The sequence below is a fragment of the Protomyctophum bolini genome (assembly GCF_963924005.1).
Source record: "Protomyctophum bolini genome assembly, chromosome: 6".
Lineage (NCBI taxonomy): Eukaryota > Metazoa > Chordata > Actinopteri > Myctophiformes > Myctophidae > Protomyctophum > Protomyctophum bolini.
Window position 1 is genome coordinate 24110713 of NC_137867.1, and position 15845 is coordinate 24126557.

At 39.5% G+C, this 15845-nt stretch overlaps 3 protein-coding genes across 4 annotated transcripts; 1 reads left to right on the plus strand and 2 right to left on the minus strand.

Annotated features, from left to right (window-relative positions):
* Window positions 1–3352: 3352 nt before the first annotated feature.
* Window positions 3353–5297, minus strand: spaw (southpaw). The gene is made up of 3 exons (XM_080764990.1): window positions 5273–5297; window positions 3931–4739; window positions 3353–3648 (listed from the first exon to the last, which is right to left on the minus strand). The coding sequence occupies exons 1-3, from the start codon at window positions 5280–5282 to the stop codon at window positions 3490–3492; spliced, it is 978 nt and encodes a 325-aa protein (XP_080621116.1). The 5' UTR covers window positions 5283–5297; the 3' UTR covers window positions 3353–3489.
* A 2087-nt stretch (window positions 5298–7384) lies between these two features.
* On the minus strand, window positions 7385–12355 carry dguok (deoxyguanosine kinase). The gene is made up of 7 exons (XM_080764983.1): window positions 11847–12355; window positions 11631–11740; window positions 11361–11539; window positions 10480–10627; window positions 10192–10307; window positions 9199–9298; window positions 7385–8610 (listed from the first exon to the last, which is right to left on the minus strand). The coding sequence occupies exons 1-7, from the start codon at window positions 12136–12138 to the stop codon at window positions 8584–8586; spliced, it is 972 nt and encodes a 323-aa protein (XP_080621109.1). The 5' UTR covers window positions 12139–12355; the 3' UTR covers window positions 7385–8583.
* A 247-nt stretch (window positions 12356–12602) lies between these two features.
* On the plus strand, window positions 12603–15432 carry LOC308316386 (uncharacterized protein). Of its 2 annotated transcripts, XM_080764988.1 has the most exons (6): window positions 12603–12974; window positions 13091–13161; window positions 13239–13409; window positions 13476–13561; window positions 13760–13891; window positions 15225–15432. In XM_080764988.1, exons 1-6 carry the CDS (start codon window positions 12766–12768, stop codon window positions 15237–15239), a joined length of 684 nt encoding a protein of 227 aa, XP_080621114.1. In that variant the 5' UTR covers window positions 12603–12765; the 3' UTR covers window positions 15240–15432. The 2 variants fall into 2 exon arrangements, with proteins under 2 accessions (XP_080621114.1, XP_080621113.1); XM_080764987.1 differs by having other exon boundaries at window positions 13239–13561.
* Window positions 15433–15845: the final 413 nt, after the last annotated feature.

Below are 15845 nucleotides of genomic sequence, written 5' to 3' on the forward strand. Positions count from 1 at the left end.
CTGTATGTTTTCCTCGTGTCAATTCATTTTAACACAAATTGAATTACATGAAATCAGTTTTGAACAGGCAAAGTGCTGTCCTTGCGAAATTGGAAGAATATCTTACGTCCTGCCCCCCCCCCCCCCTTCCCGTCCCACCCTCACTAACCAGGGTAGTGTCATTGGATCAGCTGGCAGTGTCACCCAAATACACATTTACTCAGGGCAGTATTATCTGTGAAAGTTAATGACTCGTGAAGTGTTTATTCTGACGTTGATAGTCTTTCAGCAATAAAACGCTATACTTTAAACAGGATGAGATGCCACATTTACAGTACCTGTATATTGGCTGTTCATTTATGTATTTGAACTAATATGGTGCCTCAGGAAACTTCCATAGTGCTCTTCTGGTACAGTGAAATCAATAATGGAATTAGCTAGGATGGGCACTAGCTATTGATAACCTTTCTTGTCCAGTGGCCTAGGAGGAGAAAGGTCAATATACAGCTATCCCAATTCACAACCAAAATCCACATACACAGGGTGCATAGTTGGGAGAATTCCTGTGATAGCAAATTTCATTATGTAGTGTCCACTTGTATGATTGTGTAGTGATGCACAAATGCTCATGTCAGGCTTGAACAGGTGTTTGCAATGTATAGTAGTTTGAAATAAATGGGGATAGAACATGCACAGTTCTGCTGCTTAATGGCTTCAACATTGACCAAATATTTTTATGTTCACAATATTTTACATAATTTATGTTCAAACAGGATCATTTCCCCATTTACTGTTACATGTTTTACTGTTATATGCAGAAAAACAAAACCAGACTGAAAAGAAAAGAGGCATTTCCCAAAAGACTAAACAAATCCATGCTTACAGCCTATAGCACTCTTGCTGAGCAGGACGTTTGGCATAAACTCGTTTATAGGAGTTCAAGTATAGTGTCAATAGATACAGGAGAATAAAAACCTGAGGATTTTACCATGTAGGGCTAGGACGCTAGGTGCACTGGTTATCAGTGTAAATTCAATTGTGGACACTAATTGGTACTGATCCCTGCACTGTAAATCTATTCAGTTCTTTGCCCACCAGGGTATTGGGCAGGGTGAGGGACTCCAGAGGTATGTGAGAACTGACACATGATTTTAAATCTTGTAACACTCAACTCCTGCTACTGTAAATTCCATACTGGCAGTCACAATCATAAGATAGTGATAATGATAAGTGATAGATGATAAATGATAAGTGATAGTGATAAGTGTTATCAACTTATTACATATCATGTTTGTTGTGTTTTCATTTTAGCTTATCTAGCCAATTTTTCAATAGCGCAGGTGAAAAGATAAATCAACTATAGTTATTTGGTTAATTTAGGAGAAATCCAAAATCACCAGTTTCTCAAATTTCAAAATTCTCTCTGCATAATGTTTTCTATGACAATAAAATGCATGACCAAACGAGAGTGGTAAATCTATGGATGGGTGGTGGTGGACTGGACAGTTCTTAAATTATATCCCACCCTATCTTCACAGTAGCTTCAGCATCTTGATGTTTACTCATTGCTTTCCAGTCTAGTAGTCATTGTCTAGTAGGTCTCCTTGTCACCTCTGCTTCCTTACACCCCCTAAAATAAACACACCCTACTGCTTTCTCTTCACCATTCCTCCATCCCTGTCTTCTTCAATTTGCTTTTTTTTTGTTTTCCCCCCCACTCTGTCCGCCTGTTTGATCACAATCAACAAAATAATGTCCATCAGCCTGTCTCCTTCAATTTGCTTTCATTTTATTTTTCTTCACCCTACTCTGTCTGCCTGATCACAATCAACAAAAAGTCTGATCCTTTCTTTTGGAAGAGCCGCCCGCCTTGAGATGTGTATTCAGTAATAAAGCAAATATAAACAAAGATGTGAATTTGAGGTGATGGGGCAAACAATAACCATTAGTCAGCAGTTGTCAGTTGAAGCCATAAATGTGCAAAGTTGACTGAGGTATTAGAGTATCTAGGAAAGAATAGGTTCAATCGCCTCTTTTCAGGTCTATAATCACATTTATTATGCATTATAATTCACTTTATAGCACTTTATAAAATGTTATAGCACTTTATAATTATGCATTACATAACAAGGTTTATAAAGTATTCTAACTTATGCAAGGGATAATCTACCCGCCACCGGTCGTTCATCTGACAGGATGATTAAAACACTGAGGCAAAAGCCGAAGTGTATATTATCCCGCTTATTAAACGGCTAGTGTTCCATAACGGTCGCATTGGATTGATAAAATAGAACACATTTTCGGTTACTGCATCGTCTATTTCTCGCTTCAAATGTTTTCAAAATCATTCTTGAGAGAGCAATGTATTATGTTTAGCTGTAAATGACATTGTGTGTTTGTTTATCATCATCTATCATGTTGGATACAGCATACAATTCAAGCAGTGCAGCAGGTGCTGTGAGCCTTTGATTAGACAACGGGCTATTATTGAATCCATCAAACATTATCCAGAAATAAACAGTCAGCTATTGACTAATCTAAATCAACCAAGCCGCGTAATGAAATAATATAATTTAGTGCTGGTCATAATAATCCTCAGAAGCTACCAGGTAACACTTTATTTAAAGGTTGGGTCTATAATGCATTATGCTTCATAATACTCCTTATGTAAATGTTGCTTATAAATGTTATAAGCAAGGGATGATATATACAGCCGAGGTGTTTAATCATCCTGTCGGGTGTTATTTATCAGCTGTGTGTGTGTGTGTATGCCAATTTCAGCATTGAATACACATTTATCAGCTTCAAATTTATACATTTCCAGTTCCAATTTTGTCTGCTCATTTCTTTGTGTTATCACTTCCAATTGAATACTTTAAGTTTAATAGACAGAAATGCAAACAGCACAAGTCTAAAAAGGGTAAACCAAAAGGTCCTGTGGACTTGTTTCCATTGAGGTCCTATGAAAGAAGACAAGTGAAAAAGATTTCACTTGTTTAATCTGTGTCCTATGTGAGTTTTCTCCCCTGATTGGATAGAATTGGCATATGAAAAATAAAGAGCTTCAGAGACATGGAGACTCCTATTACTCTAGCAATGAGTACTAATAATTGATTGGTTAGAGTTAGACAATGAAAGTTAAAATAGACATATCTGATATAAAAATAAATTGCTTTAATATATATTTTTACATTGTATGTACAGAAATATATAATCTAATGCATATGCATGCATACAGTATTTACAACACATTTGCATGGCACCCTGTAATTCTTTCTGACAACATCAAAAGACTGGGTGGAAGTGTTCCTTTTTTCAATTCAACAAACTTAAAATGTGATTAGTCCATGTGATACCATGACAAAAAACCTCACAAAACTAAAGTTTGTGCATCTGCGTACACACATAAACTAGGCTGTGTTTGCAACAGGTCAATTATAGTAATTTAACGTTTGGATTGTTTTCCCCACAAGTCATTTTTATGCTTGATGAAGAGCCAATAATGGGAGGTCAGTGACAACCACACTCCTCCACAACCATGTCTTCATGATGCTGTAGGACCACGTCATCGTCATTGTAATCATAGTACAGCATGGACAGTGAGCTGAAACGAGTGGGCACACAGGATGGGCAAGACACTCTTTCTGGATGGTGAAGTTTCAAGAGACTCTGCAAAATAAATGAGAAGCACATGAGCAACGATACAAAATGTTGCAACGCAATATATTTCAAGCAATACATGTGTAACAAAGTCTTATGCACACCTGGTCGGCTCAGAGTCGGGTGCGTAGGCATCAGGGCTTAACATATAAAAAAAAATGCACAATGTACACAATGACCAAAACGTTGCTTAAATAATAGTGTTCATATTGCAAGTGTAGGTCATTGTATACACTTTGTGCATTTTTTGAATAAGCAATACATGTGTAAAATACCAATATTTTATCTCACCTGCATGTATGCATGGTTTGTTGGCTTGAAGGATTCGTCCACTGGAGTAGGGCATTCGCCCTCACAGCGATAGGCGTTGTAGCGCTTAGGATGCACAATCCAGGCATCCCAGCCAATGTGTTCAAAGTCTACCCACATGTCTACCTTACGACAGAGTGGTCGCTGGGTGGCTTCTTGTGGTGGCCTGGTGGCCGGAATTGAACCAGTTAGTCGCATCCTCTCCATTCGCTTGTGACGTCTGCCTTGCATGTCACTTCTGAGCCTGTGCATCATGACGTATTTTGAGTGCTGCACAGTTTGGATGAGACTGTGTGCTCCATGGCCTTCCTGAGGCAGGTCATGTTTGGAGAAGACTACCATAATGACACGGTCCACTGTTGGATAGCTTGTCTTTCTTTGCCTCCCTAGATACCTGAATTGGGTCTTGCCAATGACCTCTCCATCATCCCCTGAACCGCTGCCATGGTCCGCCTCCTGTGCATGTTTTAATGTAGCGTCTTGGTTCATCACAGCGTCTCCCTGGTACAGCCAGTATTTCAGAAGGGCGGTCACATTAAAAACCTTCCACGATGGCCTTGTGCTATTGGGCGATGCACCAAAGCTCCCCAAGAAAAGGCGCTCCTCCGGGCATGTTGAGCTGTCCCCCTCACAGCTTTGCTTTCGGGAGTGATATATGTCCAAGGTGACATGCTTGGAGGCAGAGAATGCTGGTATTCTGATCCGTAGCTCTGCCAGCTGGACACGGTCGCTAGCGGAGATGGAGGACATGTCGAAAGCAACTGTCCATTTCTCACCAACTTGATGGCAACCTAAAAGAGTGGAGTGACAGTTTATTGGTATGACAAAGCGACACAAAACCAGTCATCCTCCTTATAATTCTAGACAAACCATATCCCTGGATGAATGTCAAAACACCAGAGTGAGTGGGTGGACAGGATGTGTATTGAAACCCCCTGTGCAAAGACGTCTGAGGAGCTAATACACACACTCTCACACATAAAACAGAAAAAGCCTTTTAAGTTGAATAAGCAGTTTGACACTTCTGGGTTGTAAAAGGCCAGGGTCTGATAACACAGATAAGGCATTAACCACAGAGCTGGTGGTGAAGCATGAAATGGGCTACAGAGAAACTAACACACAAAACTGACAAATCTGTGTAAAAAGCATTGAATTCGATTGCATACAAATTAAATGAATTAAACTGAACCAAGAATGTTAATGCTTTACATGTCACATATGTAATAGCAGTCTAAATAGTTACAAATGTACAGAAAGGTGCAAAATGGTACACATGTACATCCTATATAAAGATGACTAATGCAAAGCTTTTAAATTAGCTCACCTTTTGCCATCAAACTTAAGATGGAATCAGAATTGTGTAGCGAGGGCTTGCCGTTATGTGAACTAATGCTGTTGAAAGCTATGGATGATGGAGAATCTGCTGTCCTTAAGGAGTGGTACAATTGCATCATGTACATAGGAAAGCTGGTGTGATGGTGAGGGGTATTCACATATCCCAAACGTGTCTGAAGATCTCTTGGAAAGCTGTGATCATGTGCTGACACAACTTTGAAAACGCAGATCAAGAGAGTGCAGAATCTTGTGAGCGCTCCACCTTCCATGCTGTATCAGTTCCAACTAGTTAACAAAAGCAGTTCTAACAAAGATGAGATTGAGAGTCCGAGATGAGCTCCTTCCTCCAGCTCGTCCGAGTCTCAAATGATGCTGTCCTGTGGTGTCGTGTGCAGAGTGAACCCCAGACAGTCCCTTTTATAGTGGACAGCTGCCCTTTGATGACCCCTGGCCATTCCAGACATCTGGACAGCCCTCTGATCTTCAGAGCATGTCAGACAAGGAAGAACTACATTTAGCCAAGGTCATTGTCCTGTCACACTGTGTAGGCTTTTATATTACTAACTAGACCATAATTCCATTGTAAAGCAGAATGGACTAATATACCCTAACTTAGCCCATTAAAACCTGAGGCTGATTCTACCAATGCCTTCTAAATCAGTAGTTCCCAAACTTTTTAGTGCCAAGGACCCCCCAAATTGATGTGTATTTGGCTATCTGAAAATGTCTTGTGCCAGCTAGGGACCCCCAGAAGATTTGTGTATTCAACACTTTCAAGATTTTTCAAAAATGCTCAAAAATAGAAGATGTACAAGCTTGCTGGCGCTCACATTATTGAGAATCACTGTCTAAAGACGTTTTCTGACAAACGTATGTTGCTATAGCTAAAATCTAAAATGACACAGATGCTTTCCCGGGTTTAATGGACTAAACTACAATAAAACTAAAGAAAGACGGGGTTAAATGTTCTGTCACAATAATACTGTCAATATGAACAAATAATTACTAGCAGGAGTCAAATATTAAAATGTGTGTGGAATAATTGCAAATATAGTACTGATGAATACAAGACTGGTGGGCATTTGGGACATCACCTGGATGAGTGGGCACCAAACCCATTTGGGCACTAGGGACATGTGGGCACCTGAACAAGTGGGCACTTATAGGGGTGGAGACAACTGGGCACCAAACCCATCTGGGCATTAGGGACATGTGGGCACCTGAACGAGTGGGCACCTGGAGGGGTGGAGACAACTGGGCACCTGGACGAGTGAGCCCCTGAATTAGGATTTTTTTAAAAGTTTACATAGCATGCTGCTTTGTTGTTGGTAAGTGATATTTTACCCACTATTATTTAAACCCCGAAACAAGTAAACAACACAAGGTCAAAAGTACAATATAACAGTTTATTTGCCGAAATAGTACTGAGGTCAAGGTGCAAATTGAACTTTAAAGAACTCTTGTCCTGAAACAAACAAAAAACTCTCCAAAGAGCACCGGACCCATGAAGCGCTTTTTTCTGTAGATTATAACAATGTTATAATTGAGTGCCCACTCAATCAGGTGCCCAGTTAAGCCCACTCCAGTTGCCCACATGGCTCTAGTGTCCAGATGGTTTTGGTGCCCAGTTGTCCCTAGTGTCCAGATGGCTTTGGTGTCCTGTTACCCTTGTGATCCATTGAGTCTAGGATCTACCGGTGGGCAGCAAATGAGACAATTGGCCACTTGACAGCTAAGATCCCATACAGCTACGGACGTAACATCTGACTAAGAAACCATACAAAAGCACTGAGAAAACCGTTTTTCGTCCTTTTTCTTCAAACTTGACTACGGTAGCGGTGGTCTCAAAAACATAAGGGAAACCTTGACAGAAAAAGACTCGCTCACCGTATACAAAATAGAAGTAAAACTTCTTAGACTGAGACTTAAAAAAAATAAAAATCTTTATTTTATCATGCTCATAAAGTGCTTTGGGCTCAAAGTGCAATTAAAAAGCAAACGTTTCGGTCCTTAGACCTTCGTCAGTGCTATATTATTTTCACAGACAAAGAACTTGCTCTTAAAGAGCTCCAAAACAATACAGCTGAGAATTGCTAATTACTAATTGACATCACCAGATGGTGGGGTGTGGACATTACAGAATAGATAAAGCATGATAAAATAAAATAAACAATATTTTCTTAAGTCTCAGTCTAAGGAGTTTTACTTTAATTTTTTATATGGTGAGCGAGTATTTTTCTGTCAAAGTTTCCCTTAAGAAACCATACAGCCATGGAGGTAATGCCTGACAGCTAAAACTATACACAGCCATGGAGTTTAACAGAAAACTTTCATTCGGTAGCTGTAAAATATTGATTCTTCAGTGTTGCAATCATACATCAATTATACACTATAAATCTAAATCAGTGTGATGCTGTGTGTCCTTTTGGAATGTTAATACACATTTATTACAGTGTATGAAGAATTCCTAAACTAATTCACATTATGTAAATAAGTAACCACTCACAGTAACAACACAATATATAAGCAAACAATGAAAGCAAATAATTGTTTTGTGGCAGATAATACACTAATATTGTCTTTTTATACTCTCAGGCAACACAATCTCACTGAACTGCAATTTGTCCGGCAGCCAGGGTTGCAGAGTGGGACATTTTTTTATATCGTCTATATACATACATTCATGATGAATCCCCTTGCTGACCGGCTGTCAGCATTGGGCAATGTTTTTTATAGGGGTTTATATGTGACCATACCATTAACACTCCTTGGGCTAAAACTGCCAAATGTGCTGACCTCATCACATTTGTGATGACTGCTATGGTCATTTTTAGCCCAAGGAGTGTTTTTTGTGCAAAACGTGTGGAATGGATTCAGAATCATGAAAACCCCCTAGTTTGACATGTCACATGCTACTTAAAGCATAATGAAATTTTGACATTTTTGCCTTATATACTATGTGGTATGGTCACATATAAACCCCTAAATTATTCAATGCTGACAGCCGGTCAGCAAGTGGATTCATGAATGTATGTATATAGACAATATTTTAGGCCAATAAAAAAAGACCATATAACAAATCTTGCACTTAAAAAAAAAAAGCCTGTTGACTGCCGGACATCAGAGTTGTGATACAGTTGCGGTCAATCAGAATAATTAGTTTTTATTATTTATTAAAACGTTAAATAATAATCAAGTCCAGAAAACTTCACAAAGCAGCCACACGTCCATCCAGATGACTGACTGAGGTCAGGCACATTCACAGCTTGATCCAACAGGTTGGTGCAGTCAGTTGACTTTTCATAACCTTTCGAAGAAGGTCTTCACCTGAGTACAGAGTACAAGATACCTGTTCTTAAGGATCTAGAATTTTTATATTAGGGATGTTAATAGTTAATCAATAAATCGCCATTAAGAAATTAGTCGATTAAACTTAATAACTAATAGAATTAATCGAAACGTCTCTGCTTTTGCATGTGATGTGACAGACAAGACAGTGCACTTTCCATTTGATTCTATTTCTCATACAAAGATGCCATTGCCTGGCACTGTATTGCAAATGGTTTTTTGATTAAGGAAAGCCTTTTGTATTCTTTCTGTATATCAGCAAAGTGTAGAGTTTTATGTTAGACACTGAGGGAAATTAAGATTCTCCAATATATATATATATTTAAATGCCACTTAACGCAACTAACCGATGAATCAATTGATAAGCTTATCAAAACGTATCGATTAACTATTAATGCGTTGATCGATAATTCCCATCCCCAATTTGAATCACATCAAACATAATGCCAGTTTGCAGAAAGGTCAGATGAAAGATCAGTCCACAGAAAGTAGTTAGACCAGTGCCCCCATGTGGTTAACTGTGGTATAATAAGGTGCATTATGACTCTTAACAGTCATTTTACATACCTTTGTTACAAGTTCCTCCTGCACCTCAGGGTCGTTCTCAAACTCTACAACAGCATCCAGTATTAATACAGGTACTTGTCCCAACCTTTCAAAATGTAATCTGAAATGACAGAACCAGTCCTCACCTCAGTGTTGATTTATCCATTTGTAATGCTGCGAGTACAAATTTAACCACTTATTGGGTTAGGGTTACCGTATGTTGTTTAAGTTTGTTGTTTTCATATCTCAAACAAGTAGTGTAATATATCATAATGCAGCAGCTAGTCTTTTTTTATTTTTTTTAATTTTTATCCCACGATTTTGTAACCCAGTTTTCTTTTCACCCAGTGCCAATTATCTAATGTAATCCTGGGCGCTACACTTCCTCTGCCAACCTGGGGGGGCAGCGGACTGACCTCATGCCTCCTTCTATGCATGAGGAGTCCAAGCTGCTTCTTTTCACCTGACAGAGGGGAATTTCCCCGGCCGGACGTAGCGCGTGGAAGGGACACGTTATTCCGACCAGTTCCTTTCCCCTCCATCAGGCGCCCTGGCTGGCCAGGGGGAGGTCGTTTTAGAGACCAGGATTACGGCATGTTTTTGTGAGGGTATCTACCCTAGGGGACACGGGGAGAACATGCAAACTCCACACAGAAAGGCCCTATCGCCAACCCCCGCCTTGGGTATGGGCACTGATGACGCGGAGGAGGGAACACGCCGCCAGTGCCCACAGCGTCCCCAGCGGGAATCGAACCCAGGACCTTCTAGCTGTTAGTAGAAGCTAGTCTTATATGTTAAACTGTAATTTACATTTGTATTGTGCATTTGATCAAACAGCAAGTACTGCTCTTGAACTGAAGAAACAAATATGGTGAAGTAAAAAAATGCCATACTTCAATGGTCGTCAGTTTAACCTTGATTTTAGGTTTGCATTTCAGTGGAGGTCTTGTTTAGTCTTAAATGTAAGTATTATTCAAGCATAACAATAACCAGTTCACACTCATTAGCACTTACTTAGTGCTTTTCTCAATGAGCCACTTTTCATGCTGAGTGTGCAGTTTATCTAGGTAGTCCAATTGCACTCCTTCCTCCTCTATCCTCCCCCGACTGCCCAGACGTTCCATACATTTCTGAGGAGACAATGTAATTACATAAAGTATCACAACTATTTCCTCTGCAAGCTTTGATAATCTCTCAAAAACTGACACTGATGTAGAGAAAATGTATTGTTACAATGTTGTTTATAAGTACACAATAAGTGTGAATATCAAATGGTCCCTTTGTGATGTGGTTGTACTATACCTGAGGGTGGGCTCTGAGGTAGATAATGCCCTCCAGCTCCACCTGGTGTCCAAACTGCTCCACTAGGAAGGAGTGCCATTCCTGGTAAACTGCCCACTCTGTTGAGTTGATACATCCCAACTCAAACATAGTTAGGGCAAAAATATACCTGGTGGGAAGAATGGCATGTATAAGGTACCGTACGTATGTAACTTCCCCCTATATCAATCGCACCCATAGCTGAATGGGTAGCGACTTGCAGGTCTAGTGACTCACTTGCCCACCTCGGAAGCATAAGGTCCCCTGATTCAATTCCTGGCTGCTTATTATTTATTCCCCTAAATGCTCCCACCCCTGTGCTCCCCATATTTCCCCTGTGGGCTGAAATAAGTATAATAAAATGATTAACTTACAATTTACAATTTAGGCATTTAGCAGACGCTCTTGGTCCAGAGTGACTTACATTTAAGCAAAAACAAAAGCATGGCATACATCACACATATAAAAAGTAGTTATCATGAATCATGTATAAACTACGAACCTAACAGTGGAGTATCTATGTCAACTATACATACTATACTATATTATCATCTTGAAAAGTAACCGCTGCATTGTCATAAGATTTACCATGCACAAGAACATTTTTCAGGGACTCTGTGACTTTTCCTTTAGTGCCACTGTGAAGCCTAACTAACTACTACTTTAAATAAGAAAACCGGGGAGATCTTTATTTATGGTCTGCAATCTACTGGGTGCATTCTTGTTTTTTTGTGTGCGTGTGCGCGCATGTGTATCTTAAATACAATGCTTTATATGTAAGTAAGTAATGCATTTAATAATGCAATTAGTACACAGCACACAGGCATCATTTTCATGTATTTTTCTGTCTGGTCCTCACTCACCTGTCACTGTAAATGGAACGCTCAAACACCTGTACAGGTGTTCCCTCTGAGCTAAGGAGTTCAGCTGGAGGAGGCTGCAACTGTGCTCTCAGGCGGCTCATGCATGAGTATGTCTGGAAGGTGTACGACCAACGCTGAGGTTCCTGGTACATCATCTGGAGCAGGTTACTGACTGTTTTCTGAGTGCAGAAGATGTCATAAGATCAAAGATGTCTGTCATTTAGTGATCCTTTATTTAGTACCCTGGGCATACCTGTACGTGAACCTGACCTTTGTGCCATCACCGTTGATGCTCTGCCACTTGCCCACGGGCTCAGGGACCAACTGCCAGTCCTGGTTTGCCGACTGTAACATCCTCACAAAGGTCGACTTCCCAACAGCTGATGAAGGTAACAAGTGTGGGACTATTTTAGCAGAGGACGTTCATTTATTAACATGTTTATTTTATTTTATATACATGCTTAATTACTGTAGCACATATCTTACCGATATTCCCCTCTATAGATACCCGCTTCACTCGAGTTGTTCCATGTAGAGTTGATGCATCACCAGATGCAGCACTTGAACTTAACCGTAGTTTATATGCCATGTTGGCCATGCTTAACAAATTACTTTTACTGACAATAACTGACTGTCCAACACGTCTGCAGCTTAATTCACGTCCCTTCCACTCTTGAGGATGCCGATTATAAACAGATCCGATGTGTCTAATTGAAGGTGCTTGGGGTTTAATAACTCTGGAAACCAAACTGAACCGATAACACAAGGAGGAACACATTATGGAATGTCTGCGACTACTTGCATGTGTCTGTCGATTAGTGCTAGCTAAAATTGGAAAACAGATCAATTAAAATTAGCTAACCGAATGGCTTGCTCACCCTCTCTGTGATGTCTGCTATTAAGATATAACAGTATATTTTATCAGTGGGTCCTTTCGCACATGCATGCACTCTAAATGCAACGCATTAGAGCTATGGAATCAGAGCTATCACCAGGCTATCCACCTCGGAGGAAAGCGCCCGAATATAGCCTTTTATTTTGAAGACAAATCCACCGCCGAGTATCATAATCCTACTTCCTCTTGTGAGCTAGAGTGACACAAAAGACGTCAAATCGGCATCGAGTTTCCATACTTACAGTTTTTTTTTTTTACCGGTTGTACCTACCCTTTCCGTTTTGTGAAACGTAATGATTTCTGTTTTGGTAATTTATTTTTGTAAAATCTCTTTGTGTTGCATTTCCAGGGGATATTCAAGAAAGGTTTGAAAATCTTACCGTTTAACTTTAAATTGAAGCGAAACGCGGTAGGTTATAGGCTACATGCAGGATTTCTGGTCCCATAGCTCATCACAATTTGAGAGATTAATCCAGACTTCATCACAGAGGAAGCCAGACTCAACCTCGGATGAGTCGGAATTGTGCAGCAGCATCAGTCAAAACCATGTCGTCCAATGGAGAAAAACAGCGTGCTGCATTTTTCTCAGCAGCAGAGCAAGAAGTTCTTATGAGAGCATATCAAGACTACCGGCCTATTTTTTTAATGAAAAGTAATACGACAGTAGCATCAAAGGAAAGGGAGATGGCATGGCAAAAAATTGCAGACCGAGTTAATGCGTAAGATGATGAAGTTGAATCTTGCATTACATTTGTGAAGTTATTTATGCGAATTTGGACGCAGTGTTTACTGTGTTTAGGAGCTGTACGCTGTAATTAATTTTTTTTGTAATCAGATGCAACCCAGGTGGTGTGAAACGCACTTGGCAGCAGATAAAAGTCAAGTACAAAAACATACTTCAAACAGGTATATTTCGCTTTATGGTCATTTTCCATTAATAAATATAGGCAATATGGGCATTAAAGTTGAATTTCACTTTATAGCCAACAGGAGGAAGTTGGCCCATGGAGGGCCAGGGTCTCCAACATCACCTTTCAGTCCAGTTGAAGAGGAGATCATAAAAAGTCATGTTATGGATGGCATCCCATTCCCAGGGGACAATTCATCAGCGTCAACTACCCCCCAGCCCCAGGACACAAACGCCTTTATAATCGGTAGGTTTATAATTATAATAACAACATCAACAATCAATAATAATAATAACCACTATTTTCCTGCAGTGACTGAAGGAGTTATCAAGACCAGCAATTCTCCTTCTCCTGTGGATGAAGAATCGCCATGCAACTCCAGAGACCACCTCAGCACGGTAAGATAGTCTCTTAATCACTGTTTTAACTGAAATAATTAAATGAGACAAATATGGCTGCATAGCAATATTCAATTTATTATTCTGTCGAAGCACATTCATTTGATATACAAATATCACTTATCTTATTTTTAATATCTTATTTTTTAATTTAGTTGAGTTCATGATTAACAATATGTCTGTCTAATCCCTGCCCAGATGCCTGTAAATGAGTTGTACAAAGTCCATCTGGAAAAGCAAATAAAACATTGTGACCTTGACATGGACCATATACAACTTAAAATAAGAAAAACACAACTGGAAATTGAATTACTGGAGTACAGGTTAATGGTGAGTTTATATATAATTGTCTTTCCTTTCATTAGAGTGAACGTGTTAAAGGAATAGTTCACTCAAATTACTCATCCCATGAAGCCATGATTTAGATTTCTTGTTTTTTTTTGTCACATTCCTGAAACAATATTCCAATATTTGATCACGCAGTAGTAGTAGTTCAGTAGTTCGAAAACTATATCCTATATCACACCTGTGTGATGTGATCGAGGGGCGCTAATATATTAAAGTCTAAAGGTCATTACACACTGGCGAATTAGCAAAGCGATGCGAATAAGCGATCTGAAAATGTGAAATATTGCATGTTGCAGTTCGCCTGCGAATCTCTGCAAAATACGACACCAGAGCGAACAAATAAAGAGCGAAAACGGTCACATTTTCGCACATTCGCCACTGATGTGGAAGCTTGCATTGACTTCAATTGGTTTTTAAAAAATGCGAATTATTCGCACAAATAAAGCGCGTCGCCAATTCGCCAGTGTGTAATGACCTTTACTCATGTTGATTAGGTGATGTAATGGTGATGTGAAACAAACAGTGCCAACACAAACATTAAATGCCATTGACAATAAAGAGACAATATGACGTAATGCCAATAACCAATGGTGTTTATTAAACAAACATTGAACTAAAGACAAACATTAAACTTGTATATATGAGGGGCTAGCACCCCTCAAAAATAATTTAAACTCCAAAACAACTCAGTGTGATCAATGGGAGGCCTACTGATGGTCCAGGGTCAATAGTTTTGCCCTTGCAAAGTTTGGCCTCATCCTGGGTGGACAGTGGACATCTCAAATGTAACCTGCAAATTTGGGAGACGCACCGCTCCTCCGATCCACACCATGGCACAAACATGGTCTGCCATCAGAATAGCCTGGCATGAAAATAGTCACACCAGGGGCCATGTGTGTCCCCAGGGGCTAGGTTAGGGGCCCCAGACACAGAATAGCCACACAAAAAACCCTCAATTGCACACACATGGGGCGCTACAGCAGTGTTAGTCTGGCTATTCGGCCAGACTCATATCCGCCGGAGGCAAAAAGATTCACGTCTGGCCACTGCCTACTGATGCCACAGTGTTGCATCAGTAGGCTATAACACTTCAAATGGACAAAACTTAGTGAACATTGCTCTGATCAGTGGGACTGGATTTAAAATCTAGTTTCATTTAGTCAAATATTTGATTATTGGCTCAGGAATGGGACAAATTAATTAATCTCCATGAATTCAAGGGCTCATAGAGTGAGTATAAAAGTAAATTATCCTTTTTTTGGTGAACTATCTATTTTAAGAAATTAAAAACATGCTCTTTAATTTGTATTTGCAGGACATGAAGAAATGAAGGAGCCAAACGAAAACCTTCTATTTAACTTCCAAATAAAACATAAGTAAATAGGCTACAAAACATGTTTTATTTAAGAGGTTGCATCATCTTGCTCTGCTTGTTACATTTTGCCACAATTCTGTCACATGCCCTCTCTGACGTAAACCTTGAGCCTGTGTGCCTTAAATATGGGTTAACAGGTACAGTCACCCCATTTTCCATCTCGCCCCACTACTCTACTCTAAATAACAAACATAAACATAAATTCATGTTGGTGATTATATAAAATAATTTATAATTGTTAAGTTCACTCTGTATATCCATGGGCATAATAGCATCATGATGCCATTACAAAACACTGGAAGAAATGTTTTTAATAAAACGAAATTAACTACTAGAATTTACACATAATGCCAGAATTTAGTTTGTAGGCTAGACCCTATAGATTTTTCAAGTCAGTGCATTCATTATGCCTGTGGTTCCATCAGAGGGTTAGGCCCAAGGTTCTGTGAAATGTGAATACATTGAACAAATCATCAATTTGAAATAAATAAAAATACTTGTCAATTTGTTTTTAAACACCAAATCATGTTTCTTTCCCTACTTTTCAATACTTACATTCTT

What these genes read in the sequence shown, in the direction of transcription:
- LOC308316386 (XM_080764987.1), top strand. Translation starts at nt 12,766, where the DNA reads ATGAGTCGGAATTGTGCAGCAGCATCAGTCAAAACCATGTCGTCCAAT. An exon ending in CAAAAACATACTTCAAACAG is followed by an intron (nt 13,162 to 13,238) that starts GTATATTTCGCT and finishes TTCACTTTATAG; the next exon opens with CCAACAGGAGGAAGTTGGCC. An exon ending in CCAGAGACCACCTCAGCACG is followed by an intron (nt 13,562 to 13,759) that starts GTAAGATAGTCT and finishes ATCCCTGCCCAG; the next exon opens with ATGCCTGTAAATGAGTTGTA.
- dguok (XM_080764983.1), bottom strand. Translation starts at nt 12,138, where the DNA reads ATGTGTTCCTCCTTGTGTTATCGGTTCAGTTTGGTTTCCAGAGTTATT. An exon ending in ATCTATAGAGGGGAATATCG is followed by an intron (nt 11,741 to 11,846) that starts GTAAGATATGTG and finishes TACCTTCATCAG; the next exon opens with CTGTTGGGAAGTCGACCTTT. An exon ending in TCAACGGTGATGGCACAAAG is followed by an intron (nt 11,540 to 11,630) that starts GTCAGGTTCACG and finishes TTCTGCACTCAG; the next exon opens with AAAACAGTCAGTAACCTGCT.
- spaw (XM_080764990.1), bottom strand. An exon ending in CAAACCATGCATACATGCAG is followed by an intron (nt 3,649 to 3,930) that starts GTGAGATAAAAT and finishes TTTATTTTGCAG; the next exon opens with AGTCTCTTGAAACTTCACCA.